The sequence below is a fragment of the Pomacea canaliculata genome, linkage group LG13, assembly GCF_003073045.1.
Source record: "Pomacea canaliculata isolate SZHN2017 linkage group LG13, ASM307304v1, whole genome shotgun sequence".
NCBI classification, from domain to species: Eukaryota; Metazoa; Mollusca; class Gastropoda; order Architaenioglossa; family Ampullariidae; genus Pomacea; species Pomacea canaliculata.
In genome coordinates, this window is record NC_037602.1 from 22,529,570 (window position 1) to 22,547,800 (window position 18,231).

General features: G+C 39.2%; 1 protein-coding gene across 2 annotated transcripts in view; it reads right to left on the minus strand.

Annotated features, from left to right (window-relative positions):
- Positions 1-1,013: 1,013 nt before the first annotated feature.
- LOC112554296 (probable ATP-dependent RNA helicase DHX34) overlaps positions 1,014-18,231 on the minus strand; it is a 44,773-nt gene continuing 27,555 nt past the window's right edge. The window contains exons 18-29 of one of the 2 annotated variants that reach the window (XM_025222020.1): positions 18,005-18,079; positions 16,789-16,899; positions 15,831-15,986; positions 14,050-14,142; positions 13,016-13,162; positions 12,701-12,846; positions 12,379-12,492; positions 10,248-10,369; positions 9,368-9,535; positions 8,635-8,743; positions 7,509-7,666; positions 1,014-2,511 (exon numbers count right to left, since the gene is read on the minus strand). In XM_025222020.1, coding sequence (XP_025077805.1) covers positions 2,330-2,511; positions 7,509-7,666; positions 8,635-8,743; positions 9,368-9,535; positions 10,248-10,369; positions 12,379-12,492; positions 12,701-12,846; positions 13,016-13,162; positions 14,050-14,142; positions 15,831-15,986; positions 16,789-16,899; positions 18,005-18,079 — 1,581 coding nt within the window. In that variant the 3' untranslated portion in view covers positions 1,014-2,329. Of the gene's footprint in view, positions 2,512-7,508; positions 7,667-8,634; positions 8,744-9,367; positions 9,536-10,247; positions 10,370-12,378; positions 12,493-12,700; positions 12,847-13,015; positions 13,163-14,049; positions 14,143-15,830; positions 15,987-16,788; positions 16,900-18,004; positions 18,080-18,231 lie in introns of those variants that run through there. The other variant, XR_003097230.1, reaches the window with a different exon arrangement.

Sequence of the window (18,231 nt, forward strand, 5' to 3'; positions counted from 1 at the left end):
TTAGTTTTTTTACAGGGTGGGGTTGCTAGCCCCACACCCAGCTCTCCTCCTTCATGGGACCAGCTGGTTACCCGAGTGGTTCCCCGGCGGAGTTATTTTGCACAGCACTGCTTTATTTTTCCTAGCAGTCAAATAATTCATTGTAGTACACTCTGCACATTGTGAAAGGGCATAGTGAATTTTAAAAAGTTTATTTTCTATACACATTTTTTGCATTTTCCTACTTTCACAAAGCTAAAATTACAGCTGCTGTTTTGGGCAAAATCTGCTCTACGCAGCTCATCAGATGTATGAACACTGAAACACATGCACGCACTCACCCACACTTTAAGTATACTTTGGTACTGTTAAATGCTATTATGAATAATTGCTTGTATAAAGTCAAGAATTTGTGTAGAGATCAACCATGGCTGTTCATGTAATCAGTAAAATTGTAGTTTTCTTTTTTTGCTGCAAGGTGACCATAGACTAGTTACCCAGAAAATTACCCTATTGTTTTCATTGTCTTTGGTGGACCAAATGTGAAGGCAGCCTTTCTAGAATAATTATACAGCATGTGTGTAACATGTTTGATCATCTCTAGCGGAAGTGCATTCCTTTCATAGTAAATTGATGGTTTGTTCATGAAAAATCCAAAATAAGAACTTACTGTTAATCTATGTGGACGCCACTTAATTTTAAACTGGTTTTTGTGTACAAATTTATGCATTTGATTTTAATAAAGTATAAATATTTCTGCATCTTGATAATTCCTTTTATAATTTATTTTTAAATATGTTTGTGAGAGGAAAAGAGTGCATTTGTAACACTGGTTGAACCGGTCTTTGTTAATCTTTTTGGTTAGCCCCAATTAAGTGTCTTTTGGAATCCACAAAACCTTTCACATCTCAAGTTTGCATTGTTTAGTGTTTGGTTGATCGTGGCATTTTTTAATTTATTTTTTGTCTAGAGCTATCATGTGTGCAAATGGTTACTTTGGATTGAAATGTATGCTCATTAAAAACACCAGCATATTCAAGTAAATCATAAATAACTTTTACTTCTTAATCATCCAGGTGTAGACAAAATTTAAAAACATTTTCACAAGCTTGCACACAGAGATACATGAAGTCCAAATGTTGATATTGTTTACACACGCCAAAAAAAAAAAAAAATACAGCATTTTCAGCAGCTCGTATCCAAAGAGGTAAGTGAATTACAAAAGTTTTCTCTAACAGTTTTTACTGTTTACACATGCATTTGACTCTCATTGATCTAACATCTAATATTTACATTTGTTAAAATCCCTAGTACGACCTTAGCATGAATGTCAGGTATGTTTGAGCTCAGAATTACAATGAACAGAACCTATCTGAAAATAATTAGTGAGTAAAGACAATTTGTTATTGTCTGGTGCACAGACAATCCATACAAGCTTTATGATCAATGATTTATTAGAACGGAGGAGGGCGGAGAATCTGTGAAGACTATGACCAGCAGTGAAACACCTACTGGGTGCCTTGTTGATGCTGACCAGCAAAATGCCCATCACCAACAGATTCCATTCTCAACAAAATTTTGTATCTTTATGGATTACACTTAAACCGGATGGTTAATAAACTTTGTACAGACATTTGTGAGATATTTATCATTATCATTATTATTTGTGAGATATTCAGAGGAACCACCAGTCCTGTATGTTTTAAGCAACAATTTCACAAGATTTGTACGACAGTTCTAACTTCTATGACAGGATGATGGTCACAGTCCTCAATAATGGAGGAATCCAAGGCCTTTGTTATCACCAACAGCACCAAGCAGGGCTACATGTTTGCCTCAACACTCTTCAACACTCTGTCATGATGATGGATGCTTCTGTGACTGCAAAGAGGGGCTAGAGATGACACAGAATGGATGGCAAACTGTTCAATCAGGAAGTGACCAGAATCATGAATCTACTGTTCACTGACGACTGTATCCTACATGCCAGTACCAAGTCCAAGATGCAAGCTCATATGGACCATCTTTCAATGACATGCAACAACTTTCAAACTGAAAGCCTTTACTGCAGAAGTCTTCTCCACTGTACTCTACACCAATAAGACCTGGACCATCTAGACTACACCAGACATGACAAGCAGCTCAACCAGTTTCACATAAGGTGCCTGTGCCATATACTCCACATCTTATTGCAGATCCTCGACACACAATCTTGAGGCGGTGTATCAGGCAAGACTTCATGACACAGTATACCCTGTCCTATACAATATGGCATACATGGCATTATCATCCAGAATATGGCAATCTGAAGCATTTTAAGGTGTGTGCATGACAGTCATGGCACAGTCCACTAAGATAAGGCAGCTTTTGTGTCAAACACACTTCCATTCTCCACAGCATGAGATTTCTTGTGTCTAAGAATCTCTGTGGCAGTTAGACTTAGCTGTGTTTGGCATTCTGCACAAAAAAACAGTTTTCTGAAAGGATTACTTGCCATCTGCTTGTCTTCTTTTTCTTCTGATGAGCCAGCAACTGTTCAAACAAAAACAATTTTCAATTTTTAAAAATAGTAATAATTTTAAAACCCACTTATCACCGTGTTTTTGGGCTAAAGAAACTGTGCTGTCTCCTCCATCAAAAATATGCTTGAGATCTTGTTTATATGTTCTATTTTCCATTGTCTGGACTAACAGGACTATTACTGTTTGCTTTATGTCGACATTTGTAAACATAAACTCCAATTTTTTTTTTTTAATTCAAAATAAAATAACCACTCATTTACACTAATGAAAACAAAACTTTCCTATTTCATATGCCACTATCACACTAGTAATTTTAAATAGTTTCTGATTGTTTAAAATATTTATACTCATAAAAATCATATTAAAATATTAGTACATATAGAGGTCTTGAAAATAACAGTCTCGACGATCCTAATTCACCACAATAATAATAATATACTGATAAATGTATAATAATACATCAATAATAAAACTGGAGAGAACAGGGAAAGCTTGAATATAAAATGTCAAAATGTTATCTGATATTATGAGATAAACTTAACCCTGAAATAATTGTAGTCTTGCTTTCTCCTGATTTTGATCTCACTCCGCCAAAGTCACCTTCCACTCTGCTTCCCTCTTGCTTGATCTTGCTGAACTATTGAACAAGCCACCTTCAGAAACAAGCCTTCTTCCCCACCCAATGATCTCCCTGGAACTCATCGTCCTCATTCCTTTACATCCCACTGCTGTACACACAATTGTACAAACAACTACAAATCCACTATAACTGCTACAGCTTTGCTCTCCTCTCATTAATGAACAAGGCTGGCTGGCTGGCTGGTTGGTTGCCTTGGTGAGAAAGTGCTTCCACCTAGAGATTTCATGCTATGAGGGGAGAAGGATGAGGGAAGAAGAAATAGTATCCAAAGAAAACCTCTGATAGTCAGACCTGGGAACACATGTCACAGAGTGACAAATGACAAGATTTGAACCAAGGACCTCTCACTGCAGCAGTAATAAAGTGTTTTAACCATTACACTACTGGGGGCTCCACTGAACTACCAGAGTTCCATCATAACTGCCATGAATTTAAAGAAGTAGGTAGGGCTGCAAAAGTAACACTTGGCAGTAAAGTGACTAAACTGGATGTGATGGGAAGAGGGAGAGGGCAATCTTAAGTAATGACCTGTACGGATATAAGGAGTACAACTAATGTAAATGTAAGGACCTGTGTAGACTGCACAGATCAACAGGCACATTTGGGGTTTTGTACACAACCAGCTATGCTGAGTTCAGAAATACAAAACAAAGAAAACTGCAATAAGCGGAACACATAACTAAATGTTTCCTTTTTTGCCAAAAGTTCGATATGTAATAACTGCGAGAAAAGATAAGTTTGCGATAACACTTGCACTGTCAGACAATAATTATAAACAGTACAGACACCGGTTTTCATTTCTAGTCATGCGGTAAATGAAAATCTTGCTTAGTGTGACATGACAACAAAGTCTCTTGACAGCTTGAACATAACCATCCTTTGCATCCATCCCACCGAATGTGATGCATCACTCACTTGTCCTGACAAAAGCGTTCAAATCCCTGAGAATGGCAAGGTATCTGACTGATAAAGAGCTGAGTGACAAGCTGCTGGAGTTCATCTGAGAGGTGCTTTGTGAGAGGTGGTTCCATTGTGAGTTCCTCCACTGATGACAGTAAGTCTTGCAAGTTTGAGCATTCTCCTTTTAGTTTGGGATATCGAAACCCTGTGACTTGCTGTTGAGACCAACCAGTTTGCATGGCAAAAGGTCTTTATTATGACCACTTGCTGCCTTCCTATTGACTTCATTGTCACTTCCAAGCATCGACAGAAAAACATTTTCCTAATGAGCCCAGTATGCGTTCCATTGCAATATGGGCCATGTTACAATCGTTGCAGGCTGATGACAACAAACTCTGTAGCTTCATTTGTTCAAGCAGATGCTTTGGTCCGTCAGTGCATCTTGGGCAACACTTGATGCTCAACCATGTAGGTCCAATAGCAAGTAGACAATGAAGTGTGTCAGGGAATACAGTTCGTTACTCTGTTGCACTGCTGCCACATACTGCCGACATGTCCTGCTAGCAGTTGTCAACCATCTGGCCATCGACATGGACCCAGGCTTTTCCTGCAAGTAAATCGTCACTGATGTTTTCACTTGTAATAGCTGTGATCATTTTGCAGAGGTAGGCTTGGTCATTGCTAAAGTTCGCCAACTTCGATATCTGGAACAAGACAATCGTCGGGTCGAAATCCTTCTGCAGAAAGGGAAAACGATGGACAACTAGCCAATACATTTCCAATTGGTCCTTTCCATAGTGTGGGTCCTTCAATTGGACCAATGAGTGTTTTGCATAGCTGGTGGAACTGAAGCTCATTCAAGTGTAAAGATCAAATGAACCACTGAAAAGGGCAACCAGTGTGAAACTCTAAAAGATGTATTGCCCCACCGCGGTGCCTAGTGTTCACAGCTGTGCTGTCATTCTATTCATCCACTATAGATATCTCATGTGCCTAATGATCTGTTACAATTCATTGGATAATGCTCCACCCCACTGCACAGCCAATATATAAGAACTGCACAGCAAGTAAGGACTTGAACCAATGTAAAGGTAAGGATTTGTAAGAAGCCTATGAACACTTGTTGGAGAACATCATGCATGAAACCCTCCATGACCACCAAACCTCCATTTCCATTAGTGGAAAGACTGATTTGTAAGCTACACTTTAAAGACACTGATCTGATAGCAGGCACTAAACAGAGCTAAAAGACCTTGCCAACAGATTGACAGACACTTTGAATGAATATGGAATGCAGTCGGACCTCGATAAGTCGATCTTCCCTAAGTCGAAAACCTCTCTATATCAAATTAATTGTGAGTTCCCGGTCAAATTCCATAAGACCAATGTATTTTAGATCTCCTTAACTCAAAGATTTTTTGGCTTCCAACCTCCGTTAGTCGAATTTTGAGTCATCACCAACCAGATGCAACAATGCCTCAAAGACAAACTGTTCCAAACTATGTTTGCAAGATGCGTCGTAACAGACTTTTTTCTCTAAAGGTAAGCTGTTTGATTGTACTGTTCGATAGTACAGTACTGTACTACATGCATCCATGTAAAACGATAATAATTATAATAAACGGTTATAATACATTATTAAGCCGGAAAAACATTGTCCTTGATTAACCTTCGCCTATTATGCCATTTTCTCTAACTCGAAAACTCTGTAATCAAATTTTTTTCGGGTCCCTTTGAGTTCGACTTATCGAGGTCCGACTGTAAATGCAAAATTTGTAAAGCACATACACTCCTAAGGAGCATGCTCTTAGTGCCTAAGAACAAAACATGACAGCATACGAGGGACAGGAAAACAAATGTATAACACATGAACTAAGAAAGAATAAACAGCAGTACTAATTATGTATAAAAATAAGTGCAGAAAATTCAAAGAAGAACCAAACAACCAGAGCTGAGAGTATCATGATAAAGACGAGCAGGGAAGGGTGTTAAAAAGACTAGCAGTGTGGGAAAGGGTGTTAGGAGTCATATTTATGGAAGAGGTGCATTTTCAGTGCATGTTTGAAGGATTCAATAGTGGGTAGGTGGTGGATATGGAAAGGGAGAGAGTTCATTGTTTTGCTGCACAATAACTAAACATCCTGTGGCCATATGTTGTTCTGGTGACAGGAAGAGTAAAGAGATGATCATCAGACCAGCAGCAGAGTTGTCTAGCTGGGATGTAAGGGAAGAGAAGATGAGAGAAATAATCAGGGCAGAAGCCATCAAACACAGCACAGACAGTTTGTACTGGATGCAAGAATGAAAGGGTAGCCAGCGCAAAAACAAAAGAGAGGAGTGACTGACAGACAGCTGTAACTTGCCTATCATAATAGACAGACTGACTGACAGACAGCTGTAACTTGCCTATCATAATAGACAGACTGACAGACAGCTGTAACTTGTCTATCAATCATAATTGACAGACAGCTGTGACTTGTTTATTATAATAGACAAACAGACATACAACTGTGACTTGTTTAGCAAGAGCCATGTCTGAAGTGACAATAAATCCAAGATTCCTGAGTGATGACGTAAAGGTGATGTTGGTTTCGCCCATCTTGATGTGATTTGGTAGACAAACAAAATGGATTTCTTCTTCTCGATCATAGGAGGGCTTCAGTGCTGCCAAGAGTAAAATCAAGGTCACTGACAAAGCCAGAGGAGAGAACTACCCAAACCAGATACTTAAGTACTTAGGATCAACCCTCTCCAAAGACATCAGCTTCACAACAGATAAAAGCATCAGGATCTAAACAGCAATTTCAAAGTATGAAGAACAATCTGTACGTTCCTCATAGTGTCAAACCTGCTTTATGAATGTGAAAAATGGAGTCTGCTTGCCAATATGGAGAGAACAATTCAGGCATTCAAGACCAAGTACCTGAGGAGATTGCTCCAGCTCTCGTACAAAAGAACACAAAACCAATGAGTTTTTACAAAGCACAGTTGCCAAACTCCTAGGACATCAGTAATCTCAACTTGCACCAGTCAAGCAGTGTAAGCTGGTCTGGTTTGGCCAAGTGACTAATCTCAACACCTTGATGAAGACTGTCCTTTAAGGTACTCTTGAGGATGGTCAATACTGCAGTGTCCAGAGGAAGAACTAACTTCAGAACGTGAAGTAGTGGACTGGTTGTCATGTACAGGACCTGTTCACTATCACCCAAAATAGGCAAGAATGATGGGCCTTGTTAGCTGCTGCATCTATTCATGTACTTTTCCTCCCCAGCCGCTACCAATCAAGGTATGAATGACTGAGTGATGAACATTGCTTTATCTCACAAGACTACATATTGCAGCCCTCTTATGTAATGCTAGGTATCTTACAAGACTACCTTAACCTACTGTGGCCCTCTCATTAAAGGCCAGAAATATCAAAAGATGACTCATTAGTATGAGATTGTTCCAAAAGCAAGATGACTCACATGATGGTGCAGACATGTGGTGCTGGCAGGTGCTTTCATGGTGCAATCTCTCAGTTACAGACACAACCATGTTCTCACCACACTGAGGGCACTTCCAGTGGCGCTGCATGTGGGCTGTATACTCTTCCCACACACTGGCTGATGCTTCATCTAGCAGGCTGACAGCAACATATGCACAAACACAATTCATGTAAATTTCCTTTTGAGAAAGGTTACATGACTAAAGGCCACACAAAGTGCTTTTGTTTTTCAGCTATGCTAATCTTCTTCACAGCATTCTCTCCAGACTTCCCTATTCCCTGAAACATATCTAACTGGTGATAACGACTTCCCCATTCTATTTCTATATTTATTCTATTTCTATACTCGGCAACTCTAGGCCAAAGTAAACAAGCAATGAAGTCACAGAAGCAATGAAGTCACAAAGAAAGAGAGAGAAAGTAAACAAGCAATGAAGCCAATGAGAAAGAGAAGGAGTGGGTGTGTGGGAGAGAAAGTTAGCGAGCCATGAAGTCACAGAGAGTGGTGGGAGGGGTCAAGAAACAAGCAAATGACAAGGTCACAGAGAAAGAGCAATAGAACCCAGAGAGTTACTGGCAACATCAAAATGCGTATCTTTCCTTCCACTCCAAATGTCCTATCCCTTGTTGTTGAATATAAGCTGTCAGCCAATCATACTTCGGGAAATTCACAGAACAAGTATTTCTTTATTTTGCTACACTGATGCTTGACTTTAATAAAGTGACAGATCAAAATTTAAGAGTAAAATCACAGCTTGAAGAGTAAGAAGTAAAAATTATCCTGACTCCCCTTTTTGCCCAGGTTAGTGATAAAAATGAAATAAGGGGAGACAATTACACATAAGCTTTAGGAAAGAACAGAAATAGGTTATTAGCTATTTATTGCCTCATGGGCTTAGACTCAAGCATCAATGCTTATTATTTGCTTTAATTTCCATAATATGCAATGGACTCTTAGTAAGCTTGTAAGTGGAACACACTGTATAAGTAGTATGAGTGTTTCCTGTTCTGTAAACTATAAACAAAGTGAGACTTGGCAGTGGCAGACACTGTATTCTTTTAGCATAGTAATAAAGACATAAGCTGATGACTACTGTGATACTCACCAGTTCAAGGTCAGGTAGCTATTTACTTGAACGCCACCTTTGATGGGGTGTTCCTTCTTCAAGTGGAGATCTTTCTTCAAGATATTTAACTTCCCTGTTGCTTTGTTATCTGCATACAAAATGGCACAAACAGCTTTGCTCAGCAAATTAAATGCTGTCTGGTGGCAGTCTGGCAACAGCATTAAACAGCAGTCGGCATCAGTGTTAATGCTAGTGTAGAGCAGCAGTGGATGAATACATATGTGTAAAAGCTATAGCAATAGAATTTAAGGGTTCTGAGGGTGTGACCTATCTGACAAATCTATCCAGAACAAAAGTGTAAATTTCAACAAATATCTTGTTCATTAAGGAACAATAACTTTCCTGCTCATTAAGAACAGTAACTGTCCTGTTCATTCATATCAACTGTCCTATTCATCAAGAACATTAGCTTTCCTGTCCACTAAGAACATCAGCATCCCAGTTTGACATCATGACCACCCACCCACCTGAGTGCTGAAGATTTGGTGGATGCAAGCAGTGTTGAAGTGGGACTGATAATAAAATATTTAACATCAATATTTAGAGTACTGAAAATTTCGCCTCCCTCTGCATGTTAGCACTAGTCTACTAACAAGATTTTTTTTACTGAGTGTTTTTGGGGTTTTTTTTTCCCTTTCATCACTCTGGTTGTGGGCAAATGCATTGTCATGTCAGCATATCCCTTTGTCACTATCAAGTTGTCGGTACTGACTGTTGCCTGGTCCTATGTACATGTGTTGCACCTCTGCAGTTAAAATGCGGCGAAGTGTGTATGGGATGCAGCTGTCCAAAAACTCGGCTAGCTTCCGGGCCAACAGCTGTTCCAGCTGCCGTGCACGTGGGCTGATGTTTCTGTCTTCATCCAAGCTTTGAAAAGTATCTATTGACACATGCCCCAAAATGAGAAGCAAAATCAGTTAACGTCAATATCATAGAAATATCACAGAAATGCAACAAAATAACAACTACAGAAATGTCCCCAAAAATTTATGGCTTTTAACCTGAAGATGCCACTTTCTAGCATTTCTAGCAATAAACCAACAATTATCAACCATAACAAACTAACTTGATTCAAATATTTATCAAGTGCCTGCTGTCAAGGAACTGTAACACACATCACTATTCACAATCTAGCTGTAGCTGTCACAGGTAACATCACTATTCACCCCCTAGCCACAGATGTAAACACATATCAATATTCACCCTCCAGAAAGAAATAACACAACACTACCATTCACCCTCTAGCCTTAGCTGTAACACACATCATCCCTATTCACCCTCTAGCCATAGCTGTGACATATAACATCACTATTCACCCAGTAGTTGTAACACACATCATCACTATTCACCCTCTAGCTGTAGCTGTAACATATAACATCACTATTCACCCTGTAGCTGTAGCATATAACATCACTATTCACCCTGTAGCTGTAACACACATCATCACTATTCACCCTCTAGCTGTAACACACATCATCACTATTCACCCTGTAGCTGTAACATACATCATCACCATTCACCCTCTAGCTGTAGCTGTAACATATAACATCACTATTCACCCTGTAGTTATAACACACATCATCACTATTCACCCTCTAGCCGTAGCTGCAGTAGGCTTTGCCATGTGGCTCTCAGACTGACAATGCTGGATATCACCTGGTCTGCAGACTCTGCATCTGGTAAGTGAATTTCCAGCCATTCATCACACACTAGCCTGAAAAAACAAGCCCACAAAACCATTTTTGACCAATCATCTTTGAGACAAACATCCAGCAACTTGCTTGAACACACCAATCAATGGCGCTTTCCACAGATGACGTCACGATCTAGCCGCGCAAGGGCTTCTGGGAATGCAAAGCGGACAAATATATTCCCCACATGTACTACACCAGCGTTTGCAGCGAATGCGTTGCTGTGCATTTATTGTTCAAAAAAAACAAAACGTGAACGTGTAAAAAATGCGGTTTTGATTTTTTATTTTCTCTTTGTTTACTATGAAGCAGAACAGTAGTTGTAACCTATAATATTAATTACTATACAGATTTATTTACAATACTTTTCTGTCATATGCCCCTGAATGAATTGATAGGATGACCATCAGTTTAACACCAAAAATTCTTTTCAGTCTGTTTTTGGTAAAAATACTCCCACATTTCTATCTTTGACCAATCTATATGGTACATTAGCATTTCATTTGCTTTTAAATACAAAAGCTACTCTGAAAATTTACCAAACAGCATCCAAGAAAAACCATTTGGGAGGCAACACAACTGAGGTTTAGGGGGATAGTTTTACTGAGAAGCATGAACTCTTTCAGTCTTTCATTAAAGCGTTCTACATGAATTCGTGCCTTGGCTACCCTCCTTGTATCCATCTCCTGTTCTGCAGACAGGCTAGCTCGCTTACCTAGAAATGCAGGGATTTTTATAGTAGCCTGTCTCGACAAAAGCAAATCCTACACTTTAAACCCTTTGTCCACAAGCAAAACATCTCCTTGTTCAATGTGTTGTAGAATGCCACATTTGTCAAATATATCAACAAAACATGCAGCACCTTTAGGGATGACTGCAATCAGTCCTTTCATTGTGGTGTGGTGCTTGTAAGAGGAATACACATTGCCTTGCTGCCCATAATCCTGGGTGTCTGACAAAAGAAATGTGTGCAGTCTACAGAGTATCTGACATTTTTAAACTGTCTAAACACTCTTGGCAAAGATGTTTTATCTATATCCTTTGTTGGGAACATGGGGCATTCATAGACTTGAAGTGTAGGAACATAAAATGAATCCATGTGATAAAAATTTGCTCTCAAGCGATTCAGATGTGACAAACATGTAGGCAATCATTTTCAGTGAAAGTCCTTTTCGCAGCCTCAGAAGTGTAATGAACAGTTTCTCTTTTGGGGGTAAAACGCCTAGATGGACCAGTTTTCTTCTCATTTGTGCCGTTGATAATGTGCAGGTTGGTCACCACGTTGCGCTGGAGCCATCCTGTTACCTCCCTGTCGCTGTTGTTTCCTCGTCTGTAAGCGTCGCTAATATTGGTTCGTCGCTCTCAGATGTTGGGCCTTTTCTACCACGAAAATGCAGAGAGCAGATATATGTGCTCCTGGTTATTTTCTCCACATTTTGGAAATCAGATCGCCCACATAAAAACTGCCAGCGCTTTGCTTTCTCAGTCTTGAACTTGCCGTTGTCTTTCCCACTGCATGGGTCATGTTGTCACTGGTCTTACCAGGCTTTGGAAATGAAATAAAAAATGTCCCCTCCGGTAACCGCTCTGGATATCTGGAGTCAGATTTACATAAACACCAACAGCAGTGCTTAGTTCCTCCTGTTTTCAGCATTGTTTCAGAGATTAATATAAAAAATTTCGCTCTTTGTCAGTCGCCGAAGCGTAAACAGAAAGAACAACGTACAGTGTTTGCCCGCAAAGCAATCCCATGATGCTCTGCTGCGTGACGTCATAATCTATTTTTAGTAACCCGAATAGGTATAACACATACTGCCAAAAAGACACATACCAGCCAGTCACTGTTTTCTAATTTAAACACACCACATAATACACTCAGTATATATATATCTAAAGCAGATGACTCACCCACACTGCACTCAATATGTACATATTCAGTGACACGTTACACATAAACCCCTTGGCAACAGGTCTATTTACTGGATTGGGTTAATAAGCCAGATCTCTAACTAGATCATGTATAAAAACTGACCTTGTACAATCTGTATTAGTATCAATAGCAGTAGCAAAGAGCGTAACTGTCTGCAGGGCTGGCACTCGCATACAGTTAACCAAATAAGGTTTGCCATTGGTTTCTAGCAGTGACCTTGACAAAGAGAACAAGGATTTGTTTACACCATAACACATGAAATTTATTGTAAAATACTCTTTGTTCTTAGATGTTCTTGCTCATTACTGTACTGTTTCATAGTGCTTGTTTGCAAGTTGACAATTATGTAATAATACAGGTATGTCTTGAGGATTCAGCTTTTATGTAGCTGATTTGCACAAGATGGTCTAATAAGAGATCTCACCCATATGCCAACAACTCATGCTTAGTGCTCAGATGCCCTTTCAGGTCTATATGACCAGCATGTTTCTCAGGCACTTCTGCTGGCTTCAGGAGATTGGAGTGGTTGGCAAATATGCTGGTGGGGTGCAGAAGAACAAAGGGCTTGCTCTGTGGGATGAAATAAAATCCAGTCATATATAAATCTAATCATTTTGTCAGGAAATCTATGGGTACGTACAAAAGCCAGAGTGCCCATGGTTTTAACACTAGAACACCAGTCAGGGTGCTCTCATTACAACACCAAATGAAAGTGAGCCCACAAGTTGTCACAGCTCACCTTGGTGTGGAAGGCCTGGTCTGAGTCTCCTTTAAAGGAGTTGCAGTCATCAGCAATAGCTATTTGTGGGTAGATGCCACTAGACAGGATGATCTTCAGCAGGTTAATGTCTTGCAATGTGAAGCTACGGCTGTGATTTGCTGTCTCCTGTTACAGCAACAGCATGTTACAGCACTTCACAACATGATGCAGTAAGTCACTGACTATACTCAGCCAGCAGCACACAATATATCACAATACATCGTCAAGTGAAGGCATTCATTATGGTCTCAAATGTTGAATGCATGAGAAGATTTTGACCATACAATGTATACCTTTATTACTTTAATATAACACAAGGGCATTGGGCCACATGATAAGATTAAACTGGTCCCATTCACATTAGAGTGCCACCTAGCAGTCCAATGACCTATTCAAACCAAATAAGCTATTTAAAAATACTTTTACAAAGATTGTTAGTATCAAAAAATACCATTTTTTAACTCAATTGTGCCAATTTCATGACTCAGTTTCATAAGAAACCGTACAAGCTTCACGATGAAGCTGATTATAAATAACAGTAGGGGTACATTTTTCAAACGGCAAATGCCTGGCAGACGTACAAGAATTAACTTGTCTTACTACAAGAGAGTCATAATAGCAGTGATGTTTATCTATCGAAATAAAGCCATAAAAATATTTTGGGATGTATCTAAGAAGAATTCACAATATCGAAGGTCTTAATGAGGAGGGTTAGCTGTATATGTTACTGTTACAGATTATAATTATGCTCTTGTATAAGGCCTTGGGTCTATCAAGGTTCTATGCTCACCATGACCTTGCCTAGTGGAAAGATCTTCACCGATATAAGCAACATTGGTAGCAAGAGAAGAATTTGTTTTTTTCATATGCTCTTGTTTGTTTTTCAGACACCGTTGTAATTTGAGTGCACTCAGCACTCTATTTAAAGATTAAAATAGTTTAACAAGATTATAATAACACCACTGCCCAATTTTAAGAAATGACAAATGTTACTCAGGCAACATATTACCTACCTGTAACTGATTCAAGTTGTGTGACAGACGAAACTCCAAATCTCTGATATCAGAGCCCCGATCATCCTCTTCCTGATCACTAACTGCATATTCCTGACAAACCATAGCAACAGTTAAAAAGTATGGCACACTTGGTGACGCTGATGGTACTGACACTTCTGACATGAACCATGGTAGCATTAACAGGACACTTGTCATGAATGCAGCAGCAGTACTAACACTTCAGTCATAATCAAATCAAATCAAATCAAACTTTATTGTCTGTCGTGGAAACCCACAACAGAAAATTTTCTTTAGCTCACGAACACATATAATATGACGATCCATACTTATACAGACATTTATATAGATAAAGGAAAAAAAAAAAAATTGTAGCGTAGAATGATCTACCACATGACATCCATACAACAGGAAGCCAGTAATGCACATACAGGAAAAAAGAATATCGTTTGAAGAGTACTGATGATCATGGAAGAGTCAACCGTTTTTTGTTTTTTTGTTGTTGTTTTGTGAATAAATGGCATGGTGGTCTGCCGCAGAAACTACCAGATGTGCCCACAAAAATACAACGCTCCGCACACAGTCAGACGCAACGCAGTATCATTTGTGTCCATCTGTGCACAAGTTGATGTAAGCAGAAATCAAATCAAGACGAAACAGGTATCACAATCTTTGGCAGATCCACGAATATCCTGTCCATGGGCAGATCTCTCTCTCAGTCAGCCATGGTGTGGGACTGTATAGATCCGCTTGGTTGGGGCGACACTCAGTCATTGAAGAAATGTGATTTTGTCATTCAGAGAGTCTTGGTATGCCTCAAATGTAGTCAGTTTCTGATATATTCTCTTGAGTCTAGAATCTCTGGATGATACCAGTGTAGAACGAACTAACGGTTGCATCGCCATGTTGAATGGTCGCGGTAAAATTCTTCTGTACAGGACACTCACATACAGGTATACGATACCTCACACAGTCAGACGTATTGCAATACCACTTATGTCCATTCATGCACGAGCTGAAGGAAGCAGAATTCACGTAAAAATCCAAAACAAGTCAAAACGTACAGGACAAAAGTGAGCCAGGGTCAAACCACAGAGTAGCGCCCCCTGATCATGGTGACATTAACTTTACTGATTCTTCAATCATCAATGAGTAACACTATTTCCTGACCTACATTCAGTCCTTATGGCAACGCCACTGGGACACTCTGGACCAAAACAAGTTATATGCCACCCTTCTCTGCCTTTCCGACCGCCTACCTTCTTGCCGCCCTACGAGACAGGAGGAGGTAGTTCTTACAAGATTAAGGACAGGACACAACTATGCCACGCAAGGACACCTCTTACGAGGTGAATCGCCACCTGTTTGTCCCTGGTGTAGTGAAAATTTTACTGTTCTACACTTTTTGATTATCTCTCCGAAGCTTCAGACTATTCATTGTTAGTTTTTTACAGAAAAATCTTTATTTTCCTTATTTAGGTCTGTCCCATCGGCGGCAATCTTTTCCTTTTTAAAGAAAATAGGGCTCTATTATCAAATTAAAAATTTTTATATGTTTTGTTTTTGGTGTGATAGTAACCTTGTTGGGCTTCAACACCCCTTTTAATGCTTTCCCACCCTTTTTAACATTTTGGTTACTTATTATGTTGACCTTTAAAAATATATCATGTTTATAAAAATTAGGAAGTTTTTTTTCCCAAACCTTTAAAATTGCAACTACTTTTTGAAGTGATATAGCCATAGTTGCTAGCACGGCATAAAACAAACAAACAAACCCTGACCTCATCTTCCATGCGAAGGACTCTACACTTTTTTCTTTTCTGCTGCAGCTGACGCTGAAGTTGGTTTAAACGTTTTCTTTCCCCATGTTGCAGACGACGTTCTTCACTGGTCAAGAATTGCCTTTGATCACCACCTCGATCCAAAAGATGGTGATCCTGTAACAAGTGTTTAACAAGATGAGCTATGGCTAGTGCTAGTGTGAAATGTTTTACAAGAAGATTTATGGCATTCTACTGTAAGATGTGTTTTACAAGAGATTTATAGGAGGTGTTCATTACTGTTGTTGTTAAGATAGGTGTGGGAGAACAGTGTTATGTCCCAGGTGTTGATTACTGTTGAGAAAGAAACATACTCATAGTTGCTGTCACTGTAATTGTTGAGAAAGAAACATACTTCTAGTTGCTGTCACTGTCCTTGTTGAGAAAGAAACATACTCATAGTTGCTGTCACTGTCCTTGTTGAGAAAGAAACATACTTCTAGTTGCTGTCACTGTAATTGTTGAGAAAGAAACATACTTCTAGTTGCTGTCACTGTAATTGTTGAGAAAGAAACATACTTCTAGTTGCTGTCACTGTAATTGTTGAGAAAGAAACATACTTCTAGTTGCTGTCACTGTAATTGTTGAGAAAGAAACATACTTCTAGTTGCTGTCACTGTAATTGTTGAGAAAGAAACATATTTGTAGTTGCTGTCACAGCTGAGAAAGCAGCACATCTGTAGTTGCTGTCACTGTCACTGTTACTGCTGAGAAAGAATCATATTTGTAGTTGCTGTCACAATTGAGAAAGAAATACATCTGTAGCTGCTGTCACTGTTACTGCTAAGAAAGAAATGAAATTTGTGAACGCTGAGAGACTGTACTTTCTTTTTATGATAACATGTGGAAATTTCTAATAAATCCATGACTACAACATTGTTCCATTACAACACTTTAACATAAATTTATATTCCCAAACCTGCAGGAGTTGTTGAAACTGTTTTTTGAGTTTTGTCATTTCGTAAAATCTCTGCTCCTCCAAGCATCGTCTTCGGCACCACTTGCGCGTCCCACGTCCCTCAGCCTTAACCTGTTTAAAATATAAACTGATTCAGTTCTACTCTATTCAGAAAGCATGCAATTTAAAATTCCGAAAGGCTATTAACATTAGTCTAATCCAGTTTGAACCTGTTTTAATATTTCTGATACCTTCATCCAAGTGTGACCTGCACACTCTCTATAACAAGGAGACATTTTCAAGTGTCCAAAGATCTATGGGATGATAGGCATGCCCTATCAGGAGAGTTCTGTCACCTCTTGTTAGTGTAATAAGACGAATGTACGCTTACCTTGCATACGCACGATGTATTACACACATACACAACCCAACGCTCAATGAGCCCCCGCAGATGACAATCAGGATGAACAGATTTGTAGGTGAATCGAATTGAAAAGACACAAATTCAGAGGAATGTCACTGAGAGATTTATAAAGAAGATGGTGGATGAAGACCATCATTTTCATGATCACTTTACCATTTTGAGAGCAACTGCTTTTCTCTTATATATGACATCTTTTTTCTACTTCAGGTGACATGGAACAAATGACACACACAAGACACCATTCGTACACAAAGCAATACCTTCCACAACTCACTAGAGTCGGGTTGCCAGTTATGTGTGCCTGCATGCAGGACCAATAGACTGAGGCTATCCTTGTTGTTTGTCTTTGTGTAGCAAGAATGTGTGATTATTGGCATCAATTATACAATTTTAAGGATTGTATTTTTCTGTTCAGGTTTTTTCCCCTTTTATCTGTTTTCTTGGTATATTGGTGTTCTGGACCTTGACGGACTTCCAGATGGGCAGCAACCGGAAAAAGACTGATGTTTTGGTTTTATTTCATTGGAGTTTTAACCTTTATGGTGGAGGCTTCAAGTGGACTTGCTACAAAAGTGAATTGTAGTGAGACTTTTATTGTAAAAGAGGGAGTACTGTGTGTTTTAATGTATGCTGGACATCAGGCTCATCATTTTGTTTGTTGATTATTTTTCTGGTATTGTGTTTATTTCTTAAAGTCAGATTTTTATTAGTGTTTTCTATCTTGTTCAAAAGTAACTAGAGTTGCAAGTGAGTGCGTTAATGAAGCATACACTACAGCCTTTTCAGTGACATGCAGCATGAAGTTCACCTCACCTGAATCCACTCGTCAAAAGCATTCAGTAGAGTCAGCGGGTCTCCGTGATCTGACTCAAGAGCTCTGCGGGCAGCCTGGTCAATAAAGAACGTAAATAATGACCTTTGGTATTACAGGCTGGAAGTTCCCACTGATATGAGTAAGATCAGCAACAACATTGCATTCCTATATTAATGCTTGTACTTTAAATATTTTCCGGGTCTTGTGGCTCCTGTGTTCATGCTTG